The sequence below is a fragment of the Aedes albopictus genome, chromosome 3, assembly GCF_035046485.1.
Source record: "Aedes albopictus strain Foshan chromosome 3, AalbF5, whole genome shotgun sequence".
In the NCBI taxonomy this organism is placed as follows: domain Eukaryota; kingdom Metazoa; phylum Arthropoda; class Insecta; order Diptera; family Culicidae; genus Aedes; species Aedes albopictus.
In genome coordinates, this window is record NC_085138.1 from 33,555,534 (window position 1) to 33,572,494 (window position 16,961).

Here is a 16,961-nt window from a genome sequence, read left to right on the forward strand (position 1 = left end):
TTGGAAATTCCTGGAGGAATTCCTTTGGAAATTCCTTCGGAAATTCCTGGAGAAACTCTTTTGGAAATTCCTGAAGGATTTTTTTTTTGAAATTCCAGGAAGAATTCCTTCAGAAATTCCAGGAGAAATTCTGTCGGAAATTCCTGGAGAAATTCCTTTAGAAATTTTCAAACGAATTTTTCCATGAATTTCCGATGTAATTCCACCAGGAATTTTGCGAAGGAATTCCTTAAGGATTTTCCGAATGAATTCCTCCATGTATTTCCGAGAGAATTCCTCCAGGAATTTCCGTGGCAATTCCTCCAGGAATTTCCAAGGGAAATCCTCCAGGAAGTTCCGGAGAAATTCCTCCAGGAAATTTCGGAAAAAAATCCTCCACAAATTTCTGGAGGAATTACTCTAGGAATTTCCGGAGGAATTTATCCAGGAATTTCCGAAGAAATTCTTCTAGGAATTTCAAAAGGATTTCCTCTTGGAATTTTTAAAGGATGTCCTCCTGGAATTTCCGAAGGAATTCCTCCATGAATGTCCGAAGGAATTCCTCCATGAATTTCCGAATGAATTCCTCTAGGAATTTTGCGAAGGAAATCCTAAAGCATTTTCCGAAGGAGTTCCTCCATGAATTTCCGAAGGAATTGCTCCAGAAATTTTCCGAAAGAATTCATTCACGAATTTCTGAAAAAATTTCTCCACGAATTTTCAAAGGAATTCCTCCAGGAATTTCCTGAGAAATTCCGCCATTTTCTTTAGAAATTTCCGGAAAAAATCCTTCAGGAATTTCCGAAGGAGATCCTCCAGGAAATTTCAAAGAAATTCCTTCTGCAATTTCCGAAGGAATTCCTCCTGGAATTTGCGAAAGAATTCCTTCATAAATTTCCGAAGGAATTCCTTCAGGAATTTCCGAAGGAAATCTTCCAGCAATTTCCGAAGGAATTCCTCCTGGAATTTCCGAGGGATTTCCTGCAGTAATTTCCGGTGGAATTCCTCCAGGGATTTTCAAAGGAATTTCACCTGGAATTTTTAAAGGATTTCCTGCCGAAATTTCTGAAGGAATTCTTTCATGAATGTCCGAAGGAATTCCACCAGGAATTTTCGAAAGAATTTCTCCAGGAATTCCTTCACGAATTTCCGAAGGAGTTCCTCCATGAATTTCAGAAAGAATTCCTCCAGGACTTTTGCGAAGGAATTGCTCATGGATTTTCTGAAGGAATTCCTCCATGAATTTCCGAAGGAATTCCTCCAGAAATATCAGGAAGGAATTTCTCCAGGTATTTCCGAAGGAATTACTCCAGGAATTTCCGAAGAAATACCTCCAGGAATTCCCGAAGGAAATCCTCCACGAATTCTCGAAGGAATTCCTCCAAGAATTTACGAGAGAATTCCTTCAGGATTTTCCCGAAGAATTCCTCCATGAGTTTCCGGAGGAGTTTGTCCAGGAATTTCCGTAGGAATTCCTCCAGAAATTTTCAAAGGAATTTCTCCTGGAATTTTCAAAGGATTTTCTTATGGATTTGCCTTGAATTACCTCCAAAAATTTCCGAATGAATTCCTCCAAAAAATTTTGACGGTTGTACTCAAAAAATTTCTTTACGATTTTCTCACATAATTCCCAAACGTGTTTCTGAAGGAATGTTTGAAGAAGTTTCTCAAGTTTTCGTAGGAGTTCCTCAATACATTTTTGAAGGAATTTCTTGAGGAATTTCCGAAGAAACTTCTCAAGGATCTTTCGCTGGAATTCCTTGAGGAATTTCGTAAAGATTTATAAAAAAAAACCGAAAAAAATCCTCAACGAACTTATCAAACAATTTCTCACGAAATTTCCGAAAGTATTCCATAAGACATTTCAGACATATGTCAAAAAAAAAATCCAAACGAACTCCTTTTACAATTTCCGAATTTCCCTTATCAAGGCATTTTTAAAGAAATTCTTCAAGGAATTTCCGAATGAGTTCCTCTAGGAAATAAAAAATCACAAAAAGCATTTCTTAAGGAATTTCTGAAATATTTTTTCAAGGAAGTTTTGGAAGATTTTAAAAGAAATTCCTTATGGAATTTTAGAAGGGATATCTCATGAGACTTTTAGTGGATTTTTTTCAATATTTTCGAAAGAATTGCTTCAGGAATTTGGGAAAGAATTCTCACAGAAATTTCCGGATGAATTCCTCCAAGAATTTTTGAAGGTATTCCTCAAGGAATTTTCGAAAGAATTCCTCACGAAAACTCCGAAGGAGTTCCTCAGGAAATATTCTAAATCTATTTCAAAGAAATTCCTCAAGGAATTCCCGAAGAATCTTCTAAAGGAAATCGTAGAAGAACTCTCGAAGGATTGTCTTATGGAATTTCTCAAGGAGCTTCAGAAATGAAGGAATTCCTCAAGAAATTTCTGAAGAATTTGTCAAGGAATTTCCGGTGGAATTCCTCAAGGATTTTCGAAATAAATTCCTGAAATTATTTTTTAATTGATTCCTTTAAAAATTTCCGAATGCATTCCTCTAGCACCTTCCAAAGATGTTCCTCCAGGAATTTCCGAAGGAATTCCTTTAGAAATTTTCAAAGGTTTTTTACGGTAATTCCGAAGGAATTTATTAAATGATTTTTCGAAGAAATTTCTCCAAAAATTTCTTAGGGTATTCCTCAAGGAAAGGAATCTTAGTTTGATTGGAATTTTTGAAAGAATTCCCGGAGAAATTGTTAAAGTATTTTCTGGAGCTTCTCAAACGGATTTCTGGTGAAATTAAGAATGATATTTGTAAAGAATTACTGGGGAAATTCTCAAAAGAATGCATGGTGAAATTCGTAATAAAACTTCTGGAGGAATTATTGAAGAAATTTCTGAAGGTATTCCCAACGAAATTACTGCAAGTTTTCCGAAGTTTATTTTTGCTGGAACATCCACAATAAAATAACCTGGAAAAATATTAAAGAAATTTCTGGAGAAACTGCTGGATAAATTCAAATTTATGATGGCATTTGTTAAGAAATTCCTGAAGCAATATCTTGAGGAATTCCTCAGGATTATAATCATATATGATTCTTCTATTGAACCATTCCTGTTAATCACCCATATTTCATACTTCACTTTTATTTTTTTTCTTTAATTATGAAGTATTTGAACTCCTTGTTACTGCAAAGTGGTTTTCAGTGTAAGGGTGCTCGCCCCCCCCTGGCCGAAAAGCTGGCTACGCCCTTGGAACACAATTTTTCAAACCTGCGTCCAGAAAGCATCAATAAGTTGATCAAAACTGAAAACAGTGCTGTAATGGTTCATTACGCAACGCAAATCAGTGCTGTAATGAACTATTACAGCACTGTTAATTTGGTGTGGGAAAGTAGGCCTTTTCCTGTCAGATTTGCGTGAGGTAAAATGGCCTATTACGATGAGAAGTTGCAATATTACCAAATAGAAATATGTTCTAAACGCCAAGAAAATAGCCTGCTATAAATTGAAAATGTAATGGGATATATGGGAAAATTCAATCAATTTTTAAGTTTTCGTAAATGGAATGAAACAGATTTTTTTTGTAAACAATTTTAAGCAAACCCAAGCAACCAAAAGTTCGGATAAAATAGCATGTTTGGGCTTAATCAGCTATTCGAAGGAAGATGAAAAGCATTCTATTCAGCTCACTTTTTAAGTAATTAACCGAACTTGAGTTCACAAAAAGTACACTTGTGTCGCTGAAAGGTACGCTATTCAGCTTAAAAATAAACTTCGAAAAAATGAAAAAAATGTGTTTAGTCCTCAAAAGTAATTTCCCGACTAGAAAAATATATCAAGTTTATAACACATTGTGTTATGATGATATTAAATTTTTCTTTAACTTATTTTGTTATAAACTAGATGCAGGATGATGTTAAAATAACAAAAACTGTAACAAAAAGTACACAGGTCTAATCAAAATAATAACCTATTTTGTTATAATCGGAACAAAATTATAACACAATATGATATTAATTTCAGCTTCAAGAAAACTAGTTTCTATCATATTTTGATACAATTTTGTAAAATGATGTTCTGAATGTCAAAGAATCAGATCTAAATTATTTTATAATGAGTTATTGAACAACATTTAGAACATAGTATGATACAATTGAGTTATAATATTTTTAAACACCAATGATATTAAACATGATTATATCACGATAAGTTATACATATCATGGTTTGTTATAATTATGTTATATTTTTGTTAGAATCTTCTAGTCGGGGACACATACATAACAAAACATGCTATCATTGTAATACTTGTAATTGGCGAGTTATTATTGGATAGTATAATAACATAATAATAACAAATATTACTACCATGGGGCCCATATAGCCGAGGCGGTAAACGCACGGGTATTCAGCATGACCATGCTGAGGGTGACGGGTTCGATTCCCGGTCGGTCCAGGATCTTTTCGTAAAGGAAATTTCCTTGACTTCCTTGGGCATAGAGTATCTTCGTGCCTGCCACACGATATACGCATGCAAAATGGTCATTGGCAGAGGAAGCTCTCAGTTAATAACTGTGGAAGTGCTCATAGAACACTAAGCTGAGAAGCAGGCTTTGTCCCAATGAGGACGTTACGCCAAGAAGAGAGAGAGAGAGAGAGAGACTATCAGCCATAATATCACAACAATAGAATAATTTACCATCACATTAAAATATGTTATTATTTTGACATTCTTTATGCTATTATTTTGCTATTACAATGGCAAAATCAGTTGTTCTTTAGTTGTTATGCCACAGTAATTAAGTTATCATTTTTGTTATTTTAACTCTTATTTCAAACAAACTAATAACAAATTTTGCCATTCAAACATTCTATTTTAATGGTAAAATTTGTCCTTCATGTGCCATTTTGCTCTACCCGGGTTATTATCTTTTGAATGAGACCTAGGGTTTTAAAATCGAATGCAAATTGGCAGAGATATGGGCCTAAAAAATGTAACATTGTAACAAACTCTGATACACTTTTGTTAGAACCCTTATGATTTTTAGTTAGAATTTTTGTTATTTTAACTACATCCTGCATCTAAATTATAACTGCCTATGTTAGCAAAAATCTGTATAACATAATAACATATTATGATATAATTTTATTATGATCGCCTAGTCGGGTTGTCACTGAATCGTACGGTAATGCTGACCTTTCTAAAGAAACAGATACTTCGCCGTTTTGATCGTTGATTGCCTGCTTGTAAATCTGAAATAGAAAATAGTATTAAACTGTGATACGTTCTCACTGTTATATTTTTGTTAATTGTTATTTATATATAGGTTGAATTTACCTCCATCCCTCTGAAACAAACGGTATAGGGAAGTGGAACCATTTCGCCAGAGCTCCTATTTTGGGCCTTTTTCTGCTATAACTCAGCCAATTTTGAACCCTTTGACACAATTTTTGGAATGCGGTGAGATACGTATAGTAAATAGCCGTATACAAAATTTCAAGTAGATTGGTTTGGAATTGACTGAGTTATAGCGAAGAGTGCCCAAAATACCGGCCACTGCCCAAGTGGCTCGCTACCCTAGTAGTAGTGAAAAATAGAGTAAAAAAAATAAATAAATATACCTATGTAAAAAAGTACACCAAATCTTGATCCTGGAATGTTCCTGCATTTAAATAAACCAGGCTGGCAAATAGCAAGATCAAATCTTGATATGGTAGATCTTACACCGTAACGCACCATTCCAAGGTGATCTACTTACGTTACGGGTTACAGTGTCGATATCTTTGAATGTAATGAATAAAGTTCAAGTGATTTAAAAAGAAAACAAAATTATTTGTATTCAGTAGACTAAGTTCAAAACTTCTGGATGTTTTGGATAACCTGAAGATACATGTTCCAGCTGTAAAAGTATATAAATAATTTTGCCCGTGTAGCTGCCGGCTTCGAATAGTACTACGGACCACCTGTTCCGGGCGTAAAAGTCCACCAAACAGGAAACCCCAATCCATAGTGTCAGGCGACCCGTGCTGAGGGATGAATGGTTGAGGGGGTTTAAAAGATGCTCGATCTTTAATGGAGCCCGTAGCGTGGGCAGATCACCTTTTTGGGTTGCGTTGCGGTGATAGATCTACCAAACCGAAATCTAGTGTCGTCCTATTTTTCAATTTTGGAATATGTGTTCTGGTAGTTCAAGGAATTATAATATTTAGTCCTTACTACTGGTGTTTTGGTGACTTCCAGTCAAGGATGTTTTCGATCACCTGGCATTCATTTGACTCATTTGCCCATAACTCAGTTCAGAAGCTTATATTAAAATGTGGTGTTCGGCAAACTTATAGAATAGTGTTTTTCCTACAATTATCACTAAGGACGCCATACTCTAACTCTCATATATACGGCGTGAGAGTGCTAGTAGGCCAATATCAGTACTCTTGTTTTGTTTTCTAAGAAAAGAAAACAAAAACTGTATCAAAATCGATACTTTATTGCCCCTCAATGGCAATGGCACTCCACTAAGGATACGGGTAATGTCACAGTACTGCCGTAATTCTGCAAAGTGACGTAAGCGCCATTCAAAATATCGATATTTTTTGGTATATTATGTATAATATCTGGTGTAAAAATGATACTGTGGTATGCCTGCTGTATTAGAACGCAAGATCTAGACGTAATCTATCATCTATGGAAAGAAACTTAGAGGATGAGCAAGAGTTTTATGCATAATAACCAAAAAATGGGCCAAAACTTTCAATGTCGCTTACGTCACTTTGCAGAATTGCGGCAGAATAGATCTAAAAACTGGTCGCAGTGATAAATCCGAACAGGAAAAAAATATAAATCATTTCTCTCTAACAGCTACAACCGAAACAAGGAGTTTTGGGCAATTTTCATAAAAATATATCACATTTACATAGAAATATTACCCGAAATCGAGTGCAAACCAAGAGGTGTACACTACATGTGTAGCTATAGCTCCGAAATGTTCTATCATAATATAACCTCCATATATGTATATGATGGCACTACTAATCCCTTTGATAAAACCGTTTTGATTTTTAAAATCCACCCACTAGGTCGAAAGGTATGAGTAAAAAGATTGTCCACATCCTTTAAGGGTTTAATACAATTAACGTTAAGAGACGTTTAAGTGTAATAATGTGTGAGGAACGAAAAATTAGGCCACGTGGTTTATGCATACTTATCACTTTGACTTTATTATCAAACGAAGTGAAGGCTTTTAAAAACCTGATAAAAGTAACCACATGCCCTGAATCAATCCATTTTGTTGTAATGATGTGTAACTCAGTATCAAGGCACGTTTCTTTTGTAGAGTAAGGAAATCCCTTCATAAATTGGTAAATGTACTCTTTCAATTTATTTCGACTAACACCGTTTGTTACCGAACTCAAAAACGAGTTTATTTGCAGCCAAGAAGGAAATAAACGAAAAAAATACCATCACAGTCAAATTAAAAATTAACACACTAATTAAACCCAAATTGCTGCATTCAACGTGCCCGCCCAACTTTTCCCACCCAGCCTCACCCGAACAATACAAAACTGATAAACAATTAGCGTTTTTCCTCTTTCATGTGTTTGTTGTTTGCATCACATCACCTTATCATCAATGTGCATTGGGTTTACATTTTCTTCTCTCTTTCTCTCTGTTTTCCGAATCCGTTCCGGCTTCCGGCAGTTGGGCTGCATCGACGGTGATGACGCGCCAAAACCGCGTGCCGGTCAACTTGCGAGGAGAGGAACATCAGCAGCGGGACCAAACGACGTCGTCGTCGTCGTCTTTGGCACCGGCTGATGGAGATGCAGCGGACCAAGGCGCCGAATCCGGGCCGGTGTTGATTCCCCTGTGGGATATGGCAAACCACATGAATGGCCAGATCGCTACCGGCTACAACGAGGAACTGCAACGGGTGGAAAGCCAAACGCTGAAGGCCTTCGCCAAGGGGGAGCAAATTTTCATCTACTACGGGAACAGGACGAATGCGGACTTTTTGGTTCATAATGGGTAAGATATTTTAGTCGAGAGTTTTACAAGAACTTCAAAGTTCTTAATAATGTCAAATAAGAGGCTGTTGAAGGGCTTGGAGGTCTACTGGCTATAGCTTCTGATTTGTATACAAGCTGCAAAGGATCATGGATTCAATCCTGGGTTTTTCCATGAATTCCTCCAGGAATTTCTTAAGGAATTCAGGATTTCTCAAAGGACTTCTCCAAGAATTTCTCCTTCGTGAATTCCTCCTTTAAGTTCTTGCGGGGTTTCGATACTGATTGTTTCACACGGCTTGTTCCATGAAATGTTGCAGAAATTCCTCCCGCGATTAATTCCAAAATTTTCACAGATACTTCAACAAGGATGCATCGACGAATTCCTCCCAGAGTTTTCCCATTGCTTTCTTTAGTGATTCCAGTAAAGATTCCTCCAGAGATTCCTTCAAGAATCCCTCTAAGGATTTTTCCTACGATATCTTTAGAGGTTCCTCCAGTGATTGTTCCAGTGCTTTTTCGAGAATTGCTTCAGGAATTTCTCCAAGGATTACCATAGGAATTTCACCAGAGATTCTAGGAATACATCTTAAGATTCCTTCAACAAACCGTCCAGAAATTACTGCAGACATGGATTCCTTCAGATTCATTCCAGAAATTCGTTAAAAAAAGCTCTACTGGGATTTCCTAATTAAAGATCCTCATGGGATTGCTTCCGGGAATCCTCATGGGGTTTCTTCAGGAATTCCAGGTATTCCTCCAACAATTCCTTCTGTGATCCATTCAGGAACAACTCTAGGGATGAATTTAAAAAAATGCTCCGAGGATTCCTCGAGAAACTCTTCTGAGGAATTCCTCCTGGATTTTTTTCAGGAACTTCTCCAGGAATTTATCCGGGACTTCCTCCAGGAATTGTTTAGAATTTTTTTTAGGAATTCCTCTTGGAAATGCTTCCGGGATTCCTGCCGAGGTTCTTTCAGGAACGAACTCCGCCAGGGATTCTTTCAGGAACTGTTACAAGGAATCCTCCAGGAGTTCTTCCACGAACTCTTTTTCAGGATTTCTTCAAGACTTCATTTTGTGATTTCTTCAGTACTTCCTCCTGGGATTTCTTCAGAAACTCCTCTTGAGATTCCTTCACGAATTCTTCTACAGAAACTCTTCTTCGAATTTCTAGAAGATTTCCTCCAGGGATTCCCCTAGAAGTTCTGCCAGGGATTCCCCTAAGAATTTCTCCAGAAACTCCTCTGACAATATCTGCAGGGATTCCTCCAGGAACTCTTCTAGAGATTCCTCTAAGAATTCTCCCAGGAATTTCTCCTAGAGATTTCTCCAGGAGTTTCTTTAGAGTTTCCTCCTAGAATTCCTACAGGCATTTTACCAGGAGTTCCTCCAGGGATTCCTCCTGGAATTGCTCCAGTGATTCGTCAAGGAATTCCTCCAAAAGTTCCTCTCAGATCTCCTCCAGAAGTTCCTCCAGGGATTTCTCTAGGGATTGCTCCAGAGATTCCTCCAGGAATTCCTGCAAGCATTTCCCCAGGCATTTCTTTAGGAATTTTTGCAGGAATTCCTCCAGAGATTCCTCCAGGAATTTCTCCAAGCACTCCCCCAGGCAATCTATGCAGGGATTTCTCCAGCAATTCCTCTAGAGATTTCTCCGGAAATTCCTCTAGAGACTGCTCCAGGAATTTATCTAGAGATTCCTGCAGGAATTCCCACAGACATATCTCCAGGAATTCCGCCAGGTATTCCATCGGGCATTTCTCTAGAGATTCTTCAGGATTCCTCCTGGTTTCTACCAGGCATTGCTCCAGGAATTCCCCTGGAATTTCCTTAAGGATGCATCTAAGCATTACTCCTGGAATTAATCCAAGAATTCCTCCTGGGACTCCTCCTGGAATTCCTTCAAGAATTGCCCCAGAAATCACCCCAGAAATTCTTCAGAAATTCTTCCAGGAATTGATCGAGGAATTCCTCCCAGAATTTATCCGGAGTTTTCTCCATGAATTCCTTCAGAGATTTCTCCAAGACTTCCTTAAAGTATTCCTACAGGAGTTTCTCCAGGAATTCCTCCAGGTATTCCAGCAGACATTCCTCCAAGAGTTCTTCCAGGAGTTCCTCCAGAAGTTCTTCCAGGGATTTCTCCAGGTATTGTTCAAGGGTTTTCTCTACGGGTTCCTTCAGGGATACCTCCACTAATTCCTTTAGGCATTCCTCCAGGAATTCCTTCAGGCATTCCTCCAGGATTTCATCCAAGAAGTTCTTCAGACACTACTTCAAAAATTCGTCCAAGTATTCTTCCAGAAATTACCTCAGGAATTACTTCAGGAAACTCTCCAGGAATCCAGGTGTTAAATTAATAATTCCTCCAGAAATTCCTTCAGAAATCTCAATAGCAATTCCTCCAGGAATTTCTCCAGAAAATCTTCAGGAATTCCTCCATATTTTTTTACAAAGATTCCCCCAAGAATTTATCCAGGAATTTCTCCTCCAGGAATTCCTCTAGGGATTTCTCCACGAATTTATCCAGGAATTCCTCCATAAATTCATCTAGGAAGTCTTCAGGAACTTCTCCAGGGACTCCTCACAGAGTTTCTCTTGGGATTCCTCCAGGAGTTCCTCTAGAATTTTGTTCTGGAATTTCATCAGAAATGTCTCCAGGGATTTCCTCCAGAAATTCCTCCAGAAATTTCTCCAAGAATTCCTCCATGCATTCCTCCAGAAATTCCTCTAGAGAGTCCACAACAAATTCCTCTAGAGAATCCTTCAGGAATTCCTACAGACATGTCTCCAAGAACTAATCCAGAAATTCCTCCAGGCATTTCTCTAGGGAATCTTCTAAGGATTCCTCCAGGCATTCATCCATACATTCTTCCAGGCATTCCTCCTGGAATTTTCCAGGGATTTCCATAGGGATTCCTCTAGGCATTCCTTCCAGGAATTTCTCAAGGCAATCCTCCAGGATTTCATCCAGAAATTTCTTTCGGGACTGCTCCAGGAATTCCTTCAAAAATTACCCCTGGATTTTTTTAGCTATTCCTTCAGAGATTCCTCGAGGAATTCCTCCCGGAATTTATCCAGAGATTTCTCCATGAATCCCTTCCGGGATTTCTCCAAGAATTCCTTAAGGATTTCCTACAGGAGTTTTTGCAGGAATTCCTCCAGGTATTTCTGCAGGCATTCCTCCGAGAGTTCTTCCAGGAGTTCATTCAGAAGTTCTTGCAGAAGTTCTTCCAGGAGTTTCTCTAGGAATTCCTCCAGGTATTGTTCAAGGGATTTCTCTAGGAATTCCTCCAGAAAATCCTCCAAGTATTCCTCTAGAAAAAACCTCAGGAATTAATCCAGGAAACTCTCCAGGAGTCCAGGTATTAAATCAATAATTCATCCAGGAATTCCTTTAGAAATTCCAACAGGTATTCCTCCAGGTATTTTAACAAGGAAGAAGAATTCATCCAGGAATTTTTCCTCCAGGAATTCCTCTAGGGTTTTCTCTACGGATTTCTCCAGTAATCCCTCCAGAAATTCCTCCAGGTATTTTTCAAGGGATTTCTCTAGGAATTCCTCCAGAAATTCCTACAAGTATTCCTCCAGAAAAAAAACCTCAGGAACCTCCAGGAAACTCTCCAGGAATCCAGGTATTAAATCAATAATTCATCCAGGAATTCCTTTAGAAATTCCAACAGCAGTTCCTTCCAGAATTTTTCAAGAAACTCTCGAGAGATTCTTCCAGGAATTTATTCAGAAATTCGTCCAGGTATTTTAATAAGGGAAGAAGAATTCATCCAGGAATTTATCCTCCATGAATTCTTCTAGGGTTTTCTTCACGAATTTCTCCAGGGATTTCTCCAGTAATCCCTCCAGAAATTCCTCTAGGAATTCTTTCAGGAATTTCTCCAAGGGTTTCTCCCAGAATTCCTTTAAGGATTCCTCCAGGAGTTCCTCTAGAGTTCTTCCTGGAATTCCTACCGACATTTCTCCAGGAATTCCTCCAGGGATTGCTCCACGATTTCTAGAAATCCTTCCATGATTTTCTCCAAGGATTCCTCTAGGCATTTCTCCAGAAATTCCTCTAAAGAGTCCACTACGAATCCCTCTAGCTAGAGAATCCTCTAGAAATTCCTACAGACATGTCTCCAAGAACCCCTCCAGAAATTCCTCCAGGAGTTCCTCCAAGCATATCTCTAGGGAATCTTCTAGGCATTCCTCCTGGAATTCCTCCAGTGATTTTCATAGGGTTTCCTCTAGGCATTCCTACACGATTTCATCCAGAAATTCCTCCTGGGACTTTTCCAGGAATTCCTCTAAGAATTAACCCTGGAATTCATCCAGGAATTTGTTCCAAATTTCTCCAGGAATTCCCTTAGAAATTCCTACAAGAGTTTCCTCAGGAATTCCTCCAGGTATTCCTGCAGGCATACCTCCAAGAGTTCCTCCAAGAGTTTTTCCAGGAGTTCCTACAGGAATTCCTCCAGGATTTCATCCAAGAATTTCTCCAAAGACTCGTCCAGGAATTCCTCCAAGCATTCCTCCAAAAATTACCTCAGGAATTTCTCCAGGAAATTTCTCCAGGATTTCCTCCAGGAATTCTTCCAGAAATCCAGGTATTATTTCAATAATTCCCCCAGAAATCCCTTCAGAAATCCCAACAGCAATTCCTCCAGAAATTTTTCAAGAAACTCTCCAGGGATTCTTCCAGGAATTTCTCCAGGATTATTTACAAAGTTTTCCCCAAAGATGTATTCAGTTTCCTCTAGGGATTTCTCCACGAATTTCCCCAGGGATTTTTCCAAGAATCTCTAAAGAAATTCTTCTAGGAATTCTTTCAGGAATTTCTCCAGGGATTCCTCCCAGAATTTCTCTAGAGATTTCTTCAGAAATTCCTACAGAAAGTCCTCAAGAGATTTCTCAGTAATTTCCCCAAGGATTCCTCCCGGAATTCCTCTAGGGATTCCTTCAACAGTTGCTCTAGAGTTTCCTCCTGGAATTCCTACAGGAATTTCTCCAGGAATTTCTCCAAGATTCCTCAAGGCATTCCTCCAGGAATTTCTCTGAAGAACATGTCTCCAAGAACTTCTCCACAAATTTCTCTAGTCATTCCTCCAGGCATTTCTCTAGGGAATCTTTTAGGGTTTCCTCCAGGTATCCATCCATGCGATCCTCCAGGCATTTCTCCCGGAACTCCTCCAGGGATTTCCATAGGGTTTCCTCTAGGCATTCCTTCCAGGAATTTCTCTAGCCATTCCTCCAGGATTTCATCCAGAAATTTCTCCTAGGACTTTTCCAGGAATTCCTTCAAGAATTAACCCAGGAATTCATCCAGGAATTTCTTCAGGAATTCCCTCGCCTTCCGGAATTTATCCAAAGATTTTCCAATGAATTCTTACAGGGATTTCTCCAGGAATTCCTACATAAGTTTCTGGAGGAATTCCTCCAAGATTTCTACCAGGAAGTTCCTCCAGGGATTCCTTCAGGTATTGTTTAAGGGATTTCTATAGGAATTCCTCCAAGCATTCCTCCAGAAATAACCTCAGGAATTTATCCAGGAAATTCTCCAGATATTGTACAGGAATCCAGGTAATAAATCCATAATTCCTCCAGGAATTCCTTCAAAAATCCCAACAGCAATAGGACAGATCGGTGAAGTACTAGATTTGTAGTAATGAGCAGAATTTTAGTATGGTGAGAAGATCAGTTCTCCGTTTCTGCAATGAATTGGTGCAAAAAGCGTGGGTATTATGATTCCTTGCCTAATTTGATGCTGTTTGAGCAAAACTTTGGGCAATAGTGTTGTTGTTTTCTTATTTTCTTGCAACATAAACAACATAGTTATCCAAAGTTTTGCCCAAACAGCATCAAATTAGGCAAGGAATCATAATACCCACGCTTTTTGTACCATTTCATTGCAGAAACAGAGAACTGACCTTCTCACCATACAAAAATTCAGCTCGTTACTACAAATCTAGTACTACACCGAACGTGGCCCATTCCTCAAAGAATTTCTCCAGAAACTCCCCAGGGATTCTTCTAGGAATTTTTATAAAAGTTTTCCCAGGGATTTCTACAGGAATCCCTCCAGAATTCCTCTAGGAATTCTTTAGGAATTTCTCCAGAGATTCCTCCCAGAATTTCTTTATGGATTCCTCCAGAAATTCCTTCAGGAACTCCTCAAAAAATTTCTCCAGGGATTCCTCACAGAATTCCTCTAGGAATTCATCCATGGGTTCCTTTAGGAATTCTTCCAGGGGTTGCTCCAGGAATTTATCCAGGAATTTCTCCATGGACTGCTCCAGGCATTTATCCAGGAATTCCTCTAGGAATTCTTCCAGGGGTTGCTCCGGGAAATCTTCTAGGGATGGCTTTAGGAATTCCTCTAGAAATTCATTCAAGAATTCTTTTCGGGATCTCTTAAGAAATTTATTGATGAGTTCCTTCAGGAATTCCAGAACTTCTTTCATAATCTTTTCCAGGGGCGCACCCAAGAATTTTTCGAGGATCACCTGAAGATTTTTTTTAATTACTTCTCACGAAATTCCTCTTGTTTTTTTTACAACTCCTCCCGAGATTTCTCCCACAGTCTATATGGGAGTTATTCCTATGATCTCAGTATTTCTTCTGAAGTTTTGCAGGGTTTTTGCATTCATTTTTCCCTGGATTTCTTCCAAAGATTTTCCCAGTATCGCTCCTAGAGTCCCACGTCGATTTTTTTCGGAGATCCTCCTGCAAATTATTCAAGACATTGTTTTGTGTTTTCATCTAGAGTGATTCCGAAATATTTCTTAAAGGTTCTCGCGTTATTTCGCTTGAAATTTCATCTAAGAATTACTCGGAGTTTTCCGAGATTTCTTTAAGCAGATTGTTTTCGGCGTTGCTCCACGGATGTTTTTCAGAGTTTGTCAGAAATTATCTTGCACTTTCTCCCAAGATTTCTTCCGAGATTTTTTTTGAGATTTCTGCAGGATTTTCTACTGATGTTTTGAAAAACCATTAAGATAAATTGCAGAGGCAACAGCGATAATGTTGGAATTTCCGCGAATAACTCTAGAAGTAATACATATTGAGAAAACTTCTAAAAGAAATCCCAAGAGCAACTCTCAGTGTTTTCGGAAGGAACATTGGAAAATTCCCGCAAGGAACTCATCACAGAGAACAGACATCCAAGCCTGTAGAAAATTTTCTCGAAAGCTGTGTAAGGTTTCAATTTTTTTAGCGTTGACAACACGAGCGTACCTATGCGGCATGAATGCGTGATGAATCTAGATAAGTTTTATATTCACCGCCGGCATCAGTGTGGGAACTTTGCGATAGCAGCGCCACCACGATGTTGCAACTTGTGATGTCATTTCAAATGACCGTTAAATTCCTTTCACAGTTTTGGAACTGTACTTGGATGTCTGTTCTCTGTGATTCCATCTAGAAAATTTAAGGGAGAACTCCGGAAGAAATCGCTGATTTTTTTTTTCAAGAAACTGCGGAAGAATTTGAAGAAACAATCGTGATAGAAATTCCCGAAGGAATCACGGGGAGAAAGAATTTTGAAAAGAGGATAAATTCTCGGGAGAATTTCGAAACGACGATCGGACAGATTTCCACGCACATCCTTAATGAAATGGCTGAATAATAAGTTCCTATCCCTAAAAAAAACTATCGAGATCACAGGTTTTCGACAGAATTCATCGGATTACTATCGTCGGTTTGTATTGATACATCATTCCAGTTAAGAGTTCTGAATTTCGGATATCCGAGTTTGGTTTTCTACAGCGTTTTTCTCCTGTCGGGTCAAGATATCAGCAGGACTTTATAAATTCAGTTCAAAACTTTTTCTAGTATCTGTTCTCAGCCAGTATAAAGCTGCAAATCTCCCTAATAAAGAAATCCTTCTATTTTCATGTTTTATTCCTTTCGCAGATTTGTATTTCCCGACAACAGTAACACCAACGTTTCAATCCAGCTAGCACTCAACACCGGCGAAGAACTGTTCGATCAACGGAAAGAACTTCTGGAAAAGCTAAACGTGCCTACCGCCGGAGAGTTCACGGTTAACCGTGGCCCAGACTGCATCCCGAACGACCTGCTAGGGTTCGCTCGGGTCTTCAACATGACCAAAGACCATCTGACGCACTGGATCGCCCAAGAACCTGAACTCGTCAAAGTACTGCTCTCGCCGGAGTGTGACCTGGACGAATCGTTCAAAGAGAAGGTATGGAAGTTCCTGTCCATCCGATTGCAGCTAGCCATGCGGATGAGTGGAACCACACTGGAGCAGGACGAAGCTCTACTGACGAATCAGGGCCAAAAAGGAACGCCCAAGCTGGGTCACATCAAAAGCATGCTGGTGCAGTACCGAGTGGTGGAGAAGCGCATTCTGACCGATGCCGTGGAGTACTGCAAGCGGAAGGAGCTTGAGAAGAAATGAGGATCATGAAGGATCATCTAACCAAATTTGAATTTACTTTATTCGTTTGCCCATGTTACTTTTCTTTTTTCATTCAGCTGTCTTTGATCAGTCATGATGCTTTTACTCCCTATGTTGAAATTCATGTCATAATTTTCATCATTTCCTACCATAAGAATTGAGACATCCCAAATATGCTTCGTAGCGCTACTTTACCAGTATTCATTTTACCTACTTTTGTGCGTTTGTTCAAACTATTCTACGCATTCTATTTCGTTAAGCTAGTAGTTTCCCGCAATGTACCTTTAGCAGCCGTTTCCTGAGTTTTTAGCTAGGCACACATCACAGTCCAAATACATGAATCATATACCAACTCTTGTAGTTTTGATTAAGTATTATCCGAAAATACAAACATTTTGACACAGGCTTCGGGATCTAGCGGCTACTTGCGACTACTGCTGCTGGTTTAAGTGCAGAAGGCCCTGGGTTCAATACCTGATACGACCCTTTCCAAGATTTTCTCCCAAAGGGATTCCTCCAGAAATTATTACACAGATGTTTTCCCATTGATTGCTCTAGGGATTTCTTCAGGAATTCTTTATAGGTTTCCGACAGCAATTTGTCCAGAAGT

General features: G+C 38.9%; 1 protein-coding gene across 1 annotated transcript in view; it reads left to right on the plus strand.

The window, feature by feature from the left end:
- LOC109419225 (actin-histidine N-methyltransferase) overlaps positions 1 to 16,703 on the plus strand; it is a 365,401-nt gene extending 348,698 nt beyond the window's left edge. The window contains 2 exon segments of the mRNA XM_062859260.1: positions 7,634 to 7,960; positions 15,844 to 16,703. Coding sequence (XP_062715244.1) covers positions 7,634 to 7,960; positions 15,844 to 16,351 — 835 coding nt within the window. The 3' untranslated portion in view covers positions 16,352 to 16,703.
- Positions 16,704 to 16,961: the final 258 nt, after the last annotated feature.